The 15,311-nt window shown below is 44.4% G+C and overlaps 1 protein-coding gene and 1 long non-coding RNA gene across 3 annotated transcripts in view; one reads left to right on the top strand and one right to left on the bottom strand.

Moving 5' to 3' along the window:
• Positions 1-2,018, bottom strand: part of SLC2A10 (solute carrier family 2 member 10) — a 16,408-nt gene extending 14,390 nt beyond the window's left edge. The window contains exon 1 of one of the 2 annotated variants that reach the window (XM_053394157.1): positions 1,912-2,018. In XM_053394157.1, coding sequence (XP_053250132.1) covers positions 1,912-1,915 — 4 coding nt within the window. In that variant the 5' untranslated portion in view covers positions 1,916-2,018. The remainder of the gene's footprint in view (positions 1-1,911) is intronic. The other variant, XM_053394156.1, reaches the window with a different exon arrangement.
• Positions 1-15,311, top strand: part of LOC128416430 (uncharacterized) — a 19,505-nt gene extending 4,194 nt beyond the window's left edge. The window contains exons 2-3 of the long non-coding RNA XR_008331213.1: positions 11,430-11,543; positions 14,737-15,311. This is a non-coding gene — a long non-coding RNA (uncharacterized LOC128416430). The remainder of the gene's footprint in view (positions 1-11,429; positions 11,544-14,736) is intronic.

Here is a 15,311-nt window from a genome sequence, read left to right as displayed (position 1 = left end):
AGAACGGACGTCCGGAACGAATTAAGTTCTTAACCAGAGGCACCACTGTACTGAGATTTACAGCCAACCTACCCATAAAACTTGGAGCGAGTGGCAAGTACAACCCTCTCTCTCTCTGCATGCACACACAGCAGAATAGATTAAAATGTTCAGAATAAAATCTCCACAATTTCTTGATTTAGCTCTAATCTCCTAAAACCAACCCAAATATTGCAATCCTTCTGAAAGGATGTAACCCTATGCACAATCCTATTCCTAAAGTATGGCAGAACAAACCAAACTCCCTTTGTGCTGGACATGGGGTGTGTGTGGATTGGGCAGAAGTACACCCGTCCAACAGCTCTACTGACCTGTGTTAGTTTTCCACATCACTGCTAGCAAACAGCTCCTCCTCCTGCTTACAGAATGTGTGAGTGGGTGGATGTGCTGCATAAGGCAGGATCCTTATTGCTGGCAGACAGCAAAAAGTCTTGGAAGAGCTATCTTGGGTTTCATTGACCCTGTAACAGCATTGGGGGTCCAGGTAGGTGCAGCGATCTGCCTCCCCAGACCTGGCCACCAACAGCTCCCTAAGTCCCACTGAATTTTGTGAGCCTTACTTCTGAATAAACATGTTTAGGATTGCCCTGTAAGTTGGGAATCAAGTATGTAATGTGCTTTGAATATTTCCTCTCCCCACTCCCCCTGAAAACAGGTGTGGATGCAGCTGGGTTTTGTTTTGGTTTTTCCCCACTTGAAATGCAGAATGCTGTCCTGAACATGCACACCTATCTCTCTCCACCTTTCTGGTCTTCCAGAAGGATATTGCATGCCATTTTGAATTTTCCTCCCGCTATAAAAAGTAGTCATGGAGAGGGGATTCAAACTGATGTACCAACTTGAAATAAAGAATGGCGCCAGCAGTGCATGCAGCAAAATTCATTCTGGTTTCAATGTTCCAAGGAGTTGTTGGCATCCGTCTGTCTCAAGAGGCAATGGAGTGCACCTCCAGGAGTCAAACCGCTGTGTTAGCAGCACCAAAGTGGCCTCCCCAGAGTAAGTCCCCAGATGACAAGACCCCCCCCCCACTTGCTGATGTGGTCCAAAGGAAAGCAGAGCAATACAGTTTGACACCAACTTGGCTGCAGGATTTGCCAGAAGGAGGCAGGCAAGGCGCTATCCAACCTTCTTAGGGACTCCATTGCTAAAGAAACATGCAGCCTGAATGCTAAGCACAACAGAGGCCTCACTTCGCTTGGGCAAGTATCAGAGAGTTGTTTAATTCTGCAAAGAATGTACCATTAAATTAGCTTTCTCCTGCTTGTTTATATTTACTTGGAAGTAAGGCCCATGACCTTCAGCAGGACATCTTTTCAAGTAAAAATGTTCAGGACTTGCATGCTTACTCAGAAGTAAGTTCTTCTGAATTTAACAGGGCACACTCCCAAATAAATATACATAGGTTGAACAGCTCTACTCTGAAAACCCACGACTTTCAGAGCAAAGGACTACAGCCTAACGAGGAAAACTTATGTCTGCTTTTTCTTTGAGCTGCGGAATGCTTGGCTACTTTTTAGCCCCTTTCACCCCTAAACCTGAAAGTCGAAGGAGGAGCACCGTTATTATTTTCTAATCCTCTGCTAAGCGCATCTTTCTTTAAAGCGTTCTTGTAAACCCACATACACATTGTATAGACAGTATTAATCCACCACGGGGGTGGAGTCGGGAGAAGATAGGACGGAAAATAAGAAGATGCTTAAGGGAGACAGCTAACTGCTAGGCCTGTTATATATCTATATTAAATTAAGCAGTCGAGTGGGAAAAGTTTGCTGTGCTTTTCCACTCCTTCATCCACGAAGCAAGCCAGGAAAAAACAAAACAGCCTCCTTTGCCCTCCACTCTGTCCCCTAGCAGGGAGGATCTTGCACTTACCCATGGCGATGGGAGAGAGAGTTCAGCTCGAAAGTTTGCTTCCCGGCCTGACCAAGCAAGCGAAAAAGAAATCCCGGAGCCAAGCCCGGAGACGCGCAGCAGTTTAGCGCTCGGCTGCCGTCGGTCGCAGCCTGGGAAGGAGGCGCATTCCGCGTTCCGGCGCCAGAGGCTCCTCCGCCGGCGAGGCGGCTCCGTCGCGCTTGCGAGGAGTCGCCGGATCGGGAGCTCGCGGCTCGGACGCCGGGGCAGCGACGGAAATGCCGCCCGCAGAAATAGCGCAGCTCTGGGAAGAGGGGAAGATGCAGGATCGGACCATCGGGGCTGAAGAAGCTGAAGTTCCCCTACGGGGTCTCCGGGACTCCGAAGTTTTTTTCCTTCTTCTTCTCCCTAGTGGACGGGGCCGAACAGCGCCACGTTGCTCCAGCCCTGCCCACTGCAGTCGGGAGGGGGAACCTCTCGAGCAAACGGGGGGTTGTCCTGCAAGTGGCGAGGCTGGCGAGCAGCTCGTCGGGGAAGGAAGAGCCCTCTCTGCCCTGTTGCTCCAGGGTCCGCCTGCAAAGGGAAACTGCGAAGCTCGGCTTCTCCTTTTGCCAGCTTCGTCCTCTCCCACTCTCAGGGCTCTTTCACGCCTAAGGAGTTTTGCATACACGTGTGAATGGGGCAAACGCGTGTCGGGTTTTCAGAGAAAGCCGATCCTTCCAGGAGTGGGAAATGCCACTGGGGCTTATGATGTTGCGTTACAGCACTGGGGGAACCAGCTGGGGAACCAGCTAGGGAAGAAAGGTCAGGGCCAAGGAAGTGGCGGTGAGACAAGGGAGAAAAGTGAGAGGAGGTGTCGGAATCTGAAGAGGTAACAGGGCTTAGTGGGGGGGGATCTGTGGGGCAGAGATGAGTCTGGCTGGTGAAGAGTCATTGATGTCTCCCCCTCCTACTGCAACAAGCTTCTCTCCCCCTGGCACTCCCATAACCAGAAGAGGCATGCAAAGCGCAGAGCAGAGGTTGACTTCATGCAGGCAGAGTCTCAGGTTGCTTGGAAAAAGCCCTGGAAAGGAGGAGACTTAAGACAGCTGCGGTGAGTTGGGGACTTTTCAGTCTCTGCAACTGATCCATGGGGAAAGACCTACTGAAGAAGAATTGTTGTGCTCATTAGGCCTGACATTCCACCAAGGTGCAGATTGTGTTCTTGCTAATAAAGAGTTAGCTACAATTTGAATGGTGTGATTTATTGCCAGCTCACAACAACTGGTCTGTCATGATTGGTGCTGTCTACTCTCTACACTGGTCAGAAGCAGTTATCCAGGATTTCTGGATTGAACCCGAGACCTTCCACATGCCAAAACCATGTGCTCTTCCCACTGAACCAGACAGCCCTCCCCTGCAGATCATGGAAATCGTGCCTGTATCTACACAGCTGTTCGCAGATATGTTTATTTGCCCAAGCATTAAGTTGGGACTGGTCAGGTGTGGGGGGGAACACACCTTGTGAAACAGCCCTCAGTTTTGGTTAGTAAAGAAGATTTCTGAGCATGGAGAAGAAGATCATTTCCCCCTTAGGGCAAAATGCAAAACCTGTTCGGTAACAGAGAAAATAAAACCCAGCACATCAGCATACAAGTAAGCCAGTGTTGCAAGTCACTGTCCATTAAATTGACTCAAGTGATGTGACACTATTGCAACAAGTGGATTAAATGTATTGAAGAGAAGCAAACAAGCATTGTGGTTTTGCACTGTTCTTTTGCCAACCTGGCCGTAAGGCAAAGCAAAACAGCAATACCGTTGGCGGCAGATTTGGAACGCCATCAATAGCAGCAAATGGACATGTTTCAGTCAGTGCATCTTAAAGTTCTTGTTTCACTTTTTATGGCTGGGGTGTGCAGTGGTACCTCAGGTTAAGTACTTAATTCGTTCTGGAGGTCCGTACTTAACCTGAAACTGTTCTTAACCTGAAACACCACTTTAGCTAATGGGGCCTCCTGCTGCTGCCGCGCCACCGGAGCATGATTTCTGTTCTCATCCTGAAGCAAAGTTCTTAACCCAAGGTACTATTTCTGGGTTAGCGGAGTCTGTAACCTGAAGCGTATGTAACCTGAAGCGTATGTAACCCGAGGTACCACTGTACTTTGTATTGTCCAACTAGGGCACCAAAATGTATTGAGCTAGCCCTTGAGATGTGAAGGCCTGGCAAGGGACCTGAAAAAATGGAAACAAAACCCAGGAGCTTTTTCCATATTTCCATTTCACCCGCCCTCTTCAAACTTCAGGGGGAAATGGGGGTTGGAAAATGGGGTTGTCCCCATTTTATTGCCCCCCCTGCCCTCCACAATTTGAGGCAGCCCTCTTAAAACAACAAACTACTTCTTGTGCAAATGGTCCTATTATTGCATCTCCCTTGCCTCTCTTTTAAAAATCTGAACTGCAGTCTGCTGTGGCTCAACGGACAGCAGCAAATAAAAGCTCAAAAATCTGGCACAACAACATTGAAAAATGGAAGGCCCATAGCTCCATGGTAGAGCATCTGCTTTGCATGCAGAAGGTCCCGGGGTAAATTATTGGCATTTCTAAGTAAGGTTGGGAAAGACTCCCTGTCTGAAATTGTGGAGAGCTATTGCCAGTCATTGTAGATGCGGGTGGCACTGTGGTCTAAACCACGGAGGCTCTTGGGCTTGGCAATCGGAAGGTTGGTGGTTCAAATCCCTGCAATGGGGTGAGCTCCCATTGCTCTGTCCCAGCTCCTGCCAACCTAGCTGTTTGAAAGCACGCCAGTGCAAGTAGATAAATAGGTACCACTGCAGTGGGAAGGTAAACAGTGTTTCCATGTGCTCTGGTTTCCGTCACGGTGTTCCGTTGTGCCAGAAGCGGTTTAGTCCATAGCTGTCAACGTTTCCCTTTTCTTGTGAGGAATCCTATTTGGAATAAGGGAATTTCCCTTAAAAAACGTTGGCAGCTATGGTTTAGTCATGCTGGCCACATGACCCAGAAAGCTGTGGACAAACGCCAGCTCCCTCAGCCTGAAAGCGAGATGAGCACCACAACCCCATAGTAGCCTTTGACTGGACTTACTTAACCGTCCAGGGTTCTTTTACCTTAGATAGACCAATGGTGTGACCCTGTTTAAGGCAACTTCCTAGGTTCCTCTTAGCTATGAGTGGCACACAGGATGATGGGGGGGGGGGAGAGGTCAGCACTCATGCATCCTTAAATAGTTGTGTGGCAAAGGGTGTATTAGCCAGCATGACTGAAACAGCTGAAATTCCCTCTTCTACGTCTTCTGTTAAAGACGTAGGAGCCCTGCCCCCTCTTTTTCACCTGGCCACCAGAATTGTGTGAATGACGGTAGCTTAGAGGTACTGCATCTGTCTTGAATGCAAAAGGCCACAGGTTCAATCCTAGGCATCTCTGGGTAGGGCTGGGAACCCTGGAGTTCCTGCCAAAATTTTCATTTGAGTAATATTCTTAAAAAATTAATAGGGAGAGCTGCGCAGCGCCCCTTCAGCGAAGTGGGAGGAGAAATGGAGCCCCTTCCATTTCTCCTCCCGCTTTGCTGGAGAGGCGCTGAGCAGAGAGGGAGAGAACATTTTTTTAATTGTTCTCCTCCTCTAAAACTAGGTGCGTCATGGTCGGGAGCGAAAAATATGGTAAATCTGAAGCTCTCCTGTGTAAGATGTACTTTAGCCCTACAGTTTCATGTTTAGCCCTGCAGTTTTATGTGTACAAAATGGGGCTAACCCAAGACATGAGGTTCAGTGGTGGAAACCCAAATTATCTGGCATCCACAATACTGTTGCATGCCACCCCAATCCCTGAGTAGCGCAAGATTCCAGGAATTCCAGGCACATCCCTGTTTCCTTTGAATGAGGGGCAGCAGAGACTGTGGTGCTTTTAGGATATATTGTTTATTGACACATATATACAATCTGTGCAAAAGATGGAGGGGTTCACAGGATTTACTCCCCAGAAAGTCTTCCTTTTCCCAAAGCCACATCCTTGGATTCCAGCAGAAATCAGGCATGGCTCTCCCACTCTCTGGCTTTTGCCTGCTTCTAACCCAGCTTACATGCACCCCACTCTGGCTATTGTATTTCTTCCTACCAGCCAGGTGAATTGGAGGCACCCATTTGCCCTCTGGCACAAAGCATCTTCATTTCTTATACCATGGGTAGGCAAACTAAGGCCTGGGGGCTGGATCCAGCCCAATCGCCTTCTAAATCCGGCCCATGGAAGGTCCGGGAATCAGTGTGTTTTTAAAATGTGTCCTTTTATTTAAAATGCATCTCTGGGTTATTTGTGGGGCATAGGAATTCGTTCATTCCCCCCCTCAATATAGTCTGGCCCCCCACAAGGTCTGAGCGACAGTGGACCGGCCCCCTGCTGAAAAGGTTTGCTGACCCCTGTCTTATACTAATGACCCCTATTTAGGGCCCGTTAACTCACCAAGAAACTTGGCTAGCTCCTTTAACAATGGAATCTCTCAAACGCACAACAATACAATATATTTTTAAAAAACAAAAAACTTTGGCTGTAGATCAGGTAGACGGACAGACAACAAAGCAGGTCAAGTCAGGGTTGCAGGCACAAAAGAAGTCCTAAACTGAGATCAGCAAGCACTGGGAGCCAGAAAGGGGCTTCAATTGCAGGAGACCTCGGATCCTCAAAGAAAAATGAAGTGTTTTGTAAGGGGCAGGGGAACGAACCCCTGACCTGAAACATGCATGTTTCTCCCCACACCCTGCTTATTCTCCTTTGAGAAGCAATTTCAAGGATCAGGAGCTTAATGTTTCATTTATCAATTGCTCAGCTTTGGGAGAAAGTTAAGGAGTTAATCTTCAGTATCTGAGCACAGAGATATATTTACCATTTACTATTCTTCTAACCTATCTCTTAGCACTTTGAAACGCTTAACCATCCCTCTGCCAACTCTCTCTTTCCAGACTGTTTCAGTGGCACACTCCTCAGTTACTCCTCCTCCTCTCCCACTTTTTATTTTCTCTCTCTACACCCACCCCCACCCACCCACCAGTTTTGGTGCATTGTAGAGGAGAAGAAGAGGAAGTTAGGTCAGAGCACACACTATTTCATGCTTCAGCTTCTTTCCATCCTTGTAATGCAGAGGGAGAGTTTGGAGGATTTGTTGCTAATTGTTATTTTTGTTCATTATTTCTTCTTCTCCTTCTTCTTCTTCTTCTTCTTCTTCTTCTTCTTCTTCTTCTTCTTCGAGCCAGTGTGGTGTAGTGGTTAAGAGCGATAGACTCTCCTATAGTTTGGAAAATCTATTCAGAAATGGATCCTTTGGGTTCTTCTTTCTCTCTGAACTGCTTCCATTCCAGCTTGTCATGCAACTTTAAGAACTGCTAATTGGGCTTGCTTATTTTTATCCACATTCCACATTTTTGTTTGTGTTGGACCTTTATGTGTAGGCCTGTGGACAGAGGGTGTCTTATGTTTGCTATTCTGGGTGCCTTTTCCGCTGAAGAGCAGGGAGAAATGCTTTAAATATATAAATATAAATATAAAAAAGATTGTCCAGTCAAGATGCAGGCTTACTAACAGAGGGAGAACTCAGGTAGGGATGAGGAACTCCTCCAGAAATTGCTGTCCACCAACTCCTATCATCTCTGACCATTGGCCATGCTGGCAGGGGCTGATGGGAGTTGGAGTCCAACAAAACCTAGAGGGCCCAAAGTTCCTCATCTGTGAACTAGGGCAAACCTCAACTTGTTTCAGGAGAGTTCTCTCTCTCTCTCTCCTCAAAAGGTTTGTCCTCCTTCACATTCTGTATCTACATATGGGGGGATTATGTGGTTACTTATGCTCTATAAGGGACGCGGGTGGCGCTGTGGGTAAAACCTCAGTGCCTAGGACTTGCTGATCGCATGGTCGGCGGTTCGAATCCCCGCGGCGGGGTGAGCTCCCGTCTTTCGGTCCCAGCTCCTGCCCACCTAGCAGTTCGAAAGCACCCTTAAGTGCAAGTAGATAAATAGGTACCGTTTTATAGCGGGAAGGTAAACGCCATTTCCGTGTGCTGCGCTGGTGCAGGCTCACCAGAGCAGCTTCGTCACGCTGGCCACGTGACCCGGAAGTGTCTCCGGACAGTTTTGGAAGACACAAGATCTACCCACCGTGGAGGACTGGCAGACGCAAGTAATCGACTACATGGAGATGGCTGAAATGACTGGCAGAATCCGTGACCAGGGAGAAGATCTGATTGAACAGGACTGGAAAAAGTTTAAGGACTATTTACAAAAATATTGCAAAATTTCTGAGTGTTAATATGATGTGGGAGGTGAAGGTAACAGGGTTGGTGTGACTTGGTTAAATGTGAATTAAAAGAAGAATGTTTAAAAGGACAGGGGGTTATGAACAGAACACTATTATGTCATAGCTTACTTATTCAAACCTTTATTAGGCATTATACAAATAAAACGATAAAAGAGAAAGAAACATATAAAAGCCTTGAGATATAAACAGAAAGGCAGCAGTTGGCTACATACATATATATTTTTATAAAATCAGTGGTTTTCCTTGTTAACCTGCTCCTTGAAGGACTGCTACCAAAAACTCGGCTACCCCCGCCGTTACCCTTTGGTCAACGTCGGATAGGCAGAATCCCACACATTCACCTTGTTGGGGCTCCAGACCACCCAGAAGAGGGGACAGCACGCGTTGACGGAGCGTACTGTACAATGGGCACTGAAAGAGAATGTGCTCTACCGTGTCCGGGACATTCATAGAACATCTGCAGAATCTCTTATTTCTAGGGATGTTTTGATATCTTCCCCTGACAAATGCTGAGGGAAAAACATTCAAACGGGCCAGCATAAAAGCCCTACGTTGGGCTGGAATTATTAATTTGGTGACGTAATTGGCTCTGCTATCTAAGATATTTAAATCATAGAATATGGGCGAACAAATTTTGTTTACAGCTGCCATAATATTTTGCCTCTCGACATCCTTTAGTCTAGTTAGGATATTATGGAAAATGTATTGCTCATTAGAATTGTACAGGGGCTCCAGCTCGATGCCTAAAGATTCAATCTTTTTTTCGAGGTACTGATACCATCTTGATTTGTAGGAGTCTTTGAGCAAATCAGCGAGCAGACTTGATGGAGGGCAGCGAAAATGGCAGCGTAACCAGTACTTTATTGAGGTGGACCAGGCCCAATATTCCATTGTGTGTATGCCTATTTCTGCACACATTGTTTCATATTTGATCACAGCTGGGAGTCCAAGAATACGTCTCAGAAAGCTGGAGTGAATCTTTTTTAAATCACTATTATATGCTTGGACCCATAGCGGGATTCCATAGAGTATCTGGGATTGCACTTTTGTTTGGAATATCTGATTGGCCGCAGGAATAAATTGATTGCCTTTCTGATAATAAAAACGGGCAACAGCTGATGAGGTGCACTTTGCCTGTTTTATGGCATTTGTGCAATGATTTGCCCACCCTAAATTGCTCTGGAATAAGATTCCCAGATACCTATAGATTTTCACTTGTTGAATTTCCTGCCCTCTTATTTTCCATTTCTCTAATTTCCAACCATTCGAGAAGACCAAAATTTTTGTCTTCTCGTAATTTATAGAGAGCTTGTTACATTCGCAGTAAAGGATCAGAGAAGATATAAGGCGTTTCAGACCCAAGCTCGTTAATGATAGTAGAACAGCATCGTCTGCGTATAATAATAGAGAAACTGGTTTCTGATTAAGTTTAGGGGCATGTGATTCTATTTTTTGAAGGTGATCTGGCAAATCTGATAAAAATAAATTAAATAGGAAGGGGGCAAGAATACACCCTTGTTTTACCCCTTTCGAGTTTGGGATGTCTGATGAAAGGTGACCTTTGGTGTTAAGTTTGACTTGACAGATATTGGAAGAGTATAAATTTTTTATTAGGATCAATAAGCGCTGATCGATTTTTAATTCTGCGAGTTTCCTCCACAGCTTTGGGCGGTCAATTGAGTCAAATGCACCACGAAAATCTACAAAAGCAGCATATATCTTAGATTGCCTTTGAGATCTGTATTTTTCAACCAAATGCATAAGTATAAGGCAATGGTCTAATGTAGAGCAACCTTTGGAGAAACCTATTTGTTCTTTCCCTGGTAAATTTAGATTTTTCATCCAGGTAAGGAGTTTAGATAAAAGGTGCTTAGCGTAGATTTTCCCTATCACTGATAATAGGCTTATCGGTCTATAATTCCTTGGTTCTTTTGGGTCGCCATTTTTAAAGATTGGGATAATTATTGATCTTAACCAGCCTACCAGCCTTGCATTGGGCTAATGATAATGATAAGCAACAGGCAGCGAAACCGCAGCACAAAAGGGAAAGTAAAGACCCTGTATTACGATGCCTCTGACTCCCACTGAAGAATGCGACGGACCTCCAAAACTATAAGAACGGAACCCTTAGTGTGAGTAGACTCATTTAATGCTACAAAATTTAAAAATACACTAAGAGAACGTCGGATGTTAGACGATTTAATTTAGGAGTTCACCTCGGTAGAGGACTAAAATGGCGCAGGCTACAAAGTCGCAAGGTGGAGGAAGGAATGTATCTCTTTGCCTGACTGAGTGAATTATGTCATAGCATATAAGATGAGGTATGGATCATAAATAATGGAAAATTGGGACATAATAATTAGAAGAATATAAAATTAAGTATGGCTTAAATAAGGTTTTGAATTTGCTGAATTGGATTGGAATAAAGAGGAACACAAAAAAGGGGGACGTGAGGAGGTCAAGACAGAAGGGTATGGAATCTTATAAACCTAAGAAAAAGGGTTTTTTATATTTTCTTTTTCTTTTCTTTTTATCTTTCTTCTTTTTTTGCTATATATTTTTGTTTTTCTGTTGTATCACTTTTTTATATGAACTTTATGTATGGAAATGATACGTTTTGAAATGATGAATTTTCTGTTTTGTTTTGTAAAATCTCAATAAATATCTATTTAAAAAAAAAAAAAGGAAGTGTCTCCGGACAGTGCTGGCCCCCGGCCTCTTAAGTGAGATGGGCGCACAACCCTAGAGTTGGACACGACTGGCCCGTATGGGCAGGGGTACCTTTACCTTTACCTTATGCTCTATAATAACAATGTCAATAACAATAACAATTTATTTGTAATCTGAAAATATGTAGCTGTTTATAAAGAGCAATTATGTATTAGGCCTTGCTCGAACTCCCTTTGCAACATTGTGCAACCTTTCTATATATATCCTGTATCAACTGTTTTAAACTGACGTTGCTAAATTGTATACTGTAAAATGGGCCAGGGACCTGCACTCTCCAAATTTTGCTAGACTCCCAACTCCCATCATCCTCCAACCAGTGGCCATGTTGGCTGGGGCTGATGGATGTTGGAAAACAGCAAAAAATCTGGGGTGGGGTACCACAGACTTCTCAACCCTGTCACAGATGTAATGTCTGATAACATTTCACAGTGCAACGAACTGTTCTGAAAAAATCCTTATGGCTCTTTCTTTTGGCTTGTGTCAAAACAAGTTGTTTTTCTCCTGCCCCATAGGACACTATCTATCTTAAGGGATAAACGAGAATTGGATTTCCCTTGTAACGGTTTTTGTATGCTGTTTGCTATCTATAGTGATTACTGAGGAAGCACACACAAATCCACAGAAAGGTGAATAAACAAATGGGAGATGAAATAGATATAGAGATACATATACACAGAAGGTTGACAGAATAATTCTACCTCCTCTGTAGTTTCCAGGCCTGTTTTTCAAGTGTGTTTGGAATCAAAGTATTCGTCTGATAATGATGTACAAACATCCAATTATGTATTTGAAATATTAGCTCTCCTATCTCCAAGAAGCTTGTTTGGCTGTTGTTTTCCTTGTTCAAACAAATGCACATTTCTTCCCATTTTCTGATGTTTAGAGTCTGGGGCGGGGGGAGCTTCTCTTACGGTTTTTAAACACCTGAAGTTGATGGTAAAAATAATTATATTTTCATTGAGCATATTTGGAAATATGATTGAAACCTCTCTCTTTTGATCTGAAATGTGGGTATCACGAGCTCCTTTTGTTCTCTCTCAAAATCATATTATCCAAAATATATTTGAAAGTGTTAGAAGCTATCCAGATGTTTTGCAAAATGAAGATTAGCTTCCCATTCAACTCCTCTAGTTTCAATTTCAAAAGAACCATTTAATATTGTTTTTTGCATCCTGAGTATATTTAGAGAGGGACAGCCATCTTCTGAATGGTCTAAAATGACTTCATACATTGAGGGTGGCCAGTAAGATTGAAGGGAGTGGTTTTTCAAAGGGATTCAGAAATGGGACTGGAAGGGTTTGGTAACCATAGCAACTGCTTCAGTGATGTTAATCATTATGCTAATGGTGATTGGCACTTAGGGGTTTGACCGTAGGTTCTGTGCACTTTCCAGTAGCTTTAACTGCTGAAGGGCAGAAAGTGATAGTTTGAGTCTGTGAAAATGACACCAAAGAATCTTAAAATAATTTGAAGGAATTTGCAAAAGAAATCAGGAAATGCAAATTATGCATGGTCTTTGGTCGGGGATGCTAGGAGTTTTAGTTCAGCAATGTGTGGAGGCTCAAAGTTTCTTCACATCTGGGTTAAATGATACAACTCTAGGTGTATTTGCAGACCAGCATCCCTCAACCTGGTGCCTTCCGGATGTTTTGAACTACAACTACTATCAGCTCCAGCTGCCATGGCCTATGATCAGGGTTGATGTAGTCCAGGAAAGGGACACGAGTGGCGCTGTGGTTTAAACCACAGAGCATAGGACTTGCTGATCATAAGGTCAGTGGTTCGAATCCCCACAATGGGGTGAGCTCCCGTTTCTTGGTCCCTGCTCCTGCCAACCTAGCAGTTTGAAAGCACGTCAAAGTGCAAGTAGATAAATAGGTACCGCTCCGGCGGGAAGGTAAACGGTGTTGGGCATGTTTAGTCTGGAGAAGAGGAGGTTAAGGGGTGATATGATAGCCATGTTCAAATATATAAAAGGATGTCACATAGAGGAGGGAGAAAGGTTGTTTTCTGCTGCTCCAGAGAAGCGGACACGGAGCAATGGATCCAAACTACAAGAAAGAAGATTCCACCTAAACATTAGGAAGAACTTCCTGACAGTAAGAGCTGTTTGACAGCGGAATTTGCTGCCAAGGAGTGTGGTGGAGTCTCCTTCTTTGGAGGTCTTTAAGCAGAGGCTTGACAACCATATGTCAAGAGTGCTCTGATGGTGTTTCCTGCTTGGCAGGGGGTTGGACTCGATGGCCCTTGTGGTCTCTTCCAACTCTATGATTCTATGATTCTATGGTGTTTCCGTGCACTGCTCTGGTTCGCCAGAAGCGGCTTAGTCATGCTGGTCACATGACCTGGAAGCTGTACACCAGCTCCCTTGGCCAATAAAGCGAGATGAGCGCCACAACCCCAGAGTCGGCCACGACTGGACCTAATGGTTAGGGGTCCCTTTACCTTTACCTTTTAGTCCAGAAACATCTAGGGGGCACTAGGTTGGGAGAGGCTGGCCTAGGGACTCTTGCTTTCAAAGCAGAAGGACAGGAGGTCCTGCAGAAACAGAAAGAGCTCATGACTTACATTCTTGTGTCATTTTGTGTCACATTGCTCCTTTTGATCCTCTTCAAAACCTCTCGTTATTGTAAGACTGCTTTTTTTTGGGGGGGGGGATGATGTTCCATTGCCTCAACTCTGATTTGACCGCTTGATTCTTAATTCCCGTCAGTGTCAGCCAGCACATCAGCCAGCACAAAACAGCTAGAAGGCTAAGGTCACTAGACGTCCCTGTTTCCCGGGGACAGTGTCCAGATTTACAAATCAGTCCCCTGACAAAATCCATCTATTTAGTAGGAAATTGAAAAGTGTCCCCATTCATTGAAAACAATCTGGTAACCTTATAGAAGGCACCAAGTTGGTGAAGCCTGCCCTAGAGTGAAATGGGGGAAAGGCAAGGGAGCAGGATCCTTGTAGCTTTAACAGTTGTGTAGAACAGGGACTTTTTGGAGTGATGCAGCTTTTTTCATCTCTGCATTGCAGACCCCCTCTCCCACAAGTCCTACTTTTGCACAGCTTTTAAAAGCACAAGAGCCCTATTCTCCTTTGTACATCATAACCATGGGCCTCAAATAATCAAAGTCCACCTTTCAAAATCAAAAAAATCATAAGGGTTTCAGCCAGCCTCTTTCGCTCTCCTTCTAAGAGTAGGCATTAGCCAGTAATTGTGTTTATCTTTAAGCTGCAAAAAAAGCTGAATTTTCTTATTCTTGCAGGTGCAGTCCTTCTTACAGGCAGAAGAGTTGGTCAGCTGTCAACCCTACAAAAGCATAAAGACGAATTGATCACCCTAGTAGTTACGAGTTGCTTGGCAGCCCTATACCTAGCACACCTGCTTGATTTGTGAATCTTATTAAGGAAATGGACCAATGCCACTATGCTCAGAGGTTCTTGACAGGAAAGCTCAGATTCAGTTTCAAGGGAAGGTAGAGAATAGGTGAAAATCATTTCAATACATGTGTAGGAGGAACAAAAGGACAAAGGGTCTAGAAGTCACAACATTGGGCAACTTACAGTTCTTTAAACAAATATAAAATTGAGGGATGGCTCAGTTGGTAGAGCATGAGATTCTTAAGCTCAGGGTTGTGGGTTTGAGCCCCACGCTGGGTGAAATATTCCTGCATTGCAGGGGGTTGGACTAGATGACCCTTGTGGTCCCTTCCAACTCTACAATTCTATGATTCCATGTTACCTTTATTTGTCACAACTGGATTTTAATAACCTTACTTGTTTTCAACTACTTATTATAAATGTTTTAATCTATTGTCTCCTCCCTAGAGTCACTGGGTTGACAAACTGATAAATGATTACCATGGAGGCAGCGCAGAAACAGAGAGGCATGAGACTGATTTTCAGGTCCGCTTTCTTCCAGTTGTTGTTATTGTAGTATCTTGCAATGATAAAATTCAGGTTCAAATCATTGTTATAAAAGGACTTAATTAATGCACAAAGCCACCACAGGAGCGTCAGTCTGAAATTTATAAAAATCATGTAAATTGTGCCCCAGAGGAAACAGTAAGCATGTCATGTGCAAAGTCAGAATTGTCAAAGGATCTGTTCATTTCCCACAATTCTTCGCAGATACCTTTCCATGCAGAATCTGTCATCAGGCAAATAATATAGACTCATATAACAATGTCCCAATTCAATTTGTGATGTTCCCTTAGCTACTGTTTTAGAAAGCTTTGCAGCACCCATGATTTAACCCCCGCTACCTCCACGATCTCTCCATCATGATCTAGATTTCTCAGCCATGTATCCTCCGTGTGATGGCATCAAAATCTCAGCCCAGATTTTTCTCCATTTAATACTGTACAGATTTAGCTTTTCCAGATAAGTAAAAACAAACAAAC

The sequence above is a fragment of the Podarcis raffonei genome, chromosome 6, assembly GCF_027172205.1.
Source record: "Podarcis raffonei isolate rPodRaf1 chromosome 6, rPodRaf1.pri, whole genome shotgun sequence".
NCBI classification, from domain to species: Eukaryota; Metazoa; Chordata; class Lepidosauria; order Squamata; family Lacertidae; genus Podarcis; species Podarcis raffonei.
The sequence above is the reverse complement of the archived record's forward strand: the minus strand, read 5'-3'. Positions and strand labels throughout refer to the sequence as shown.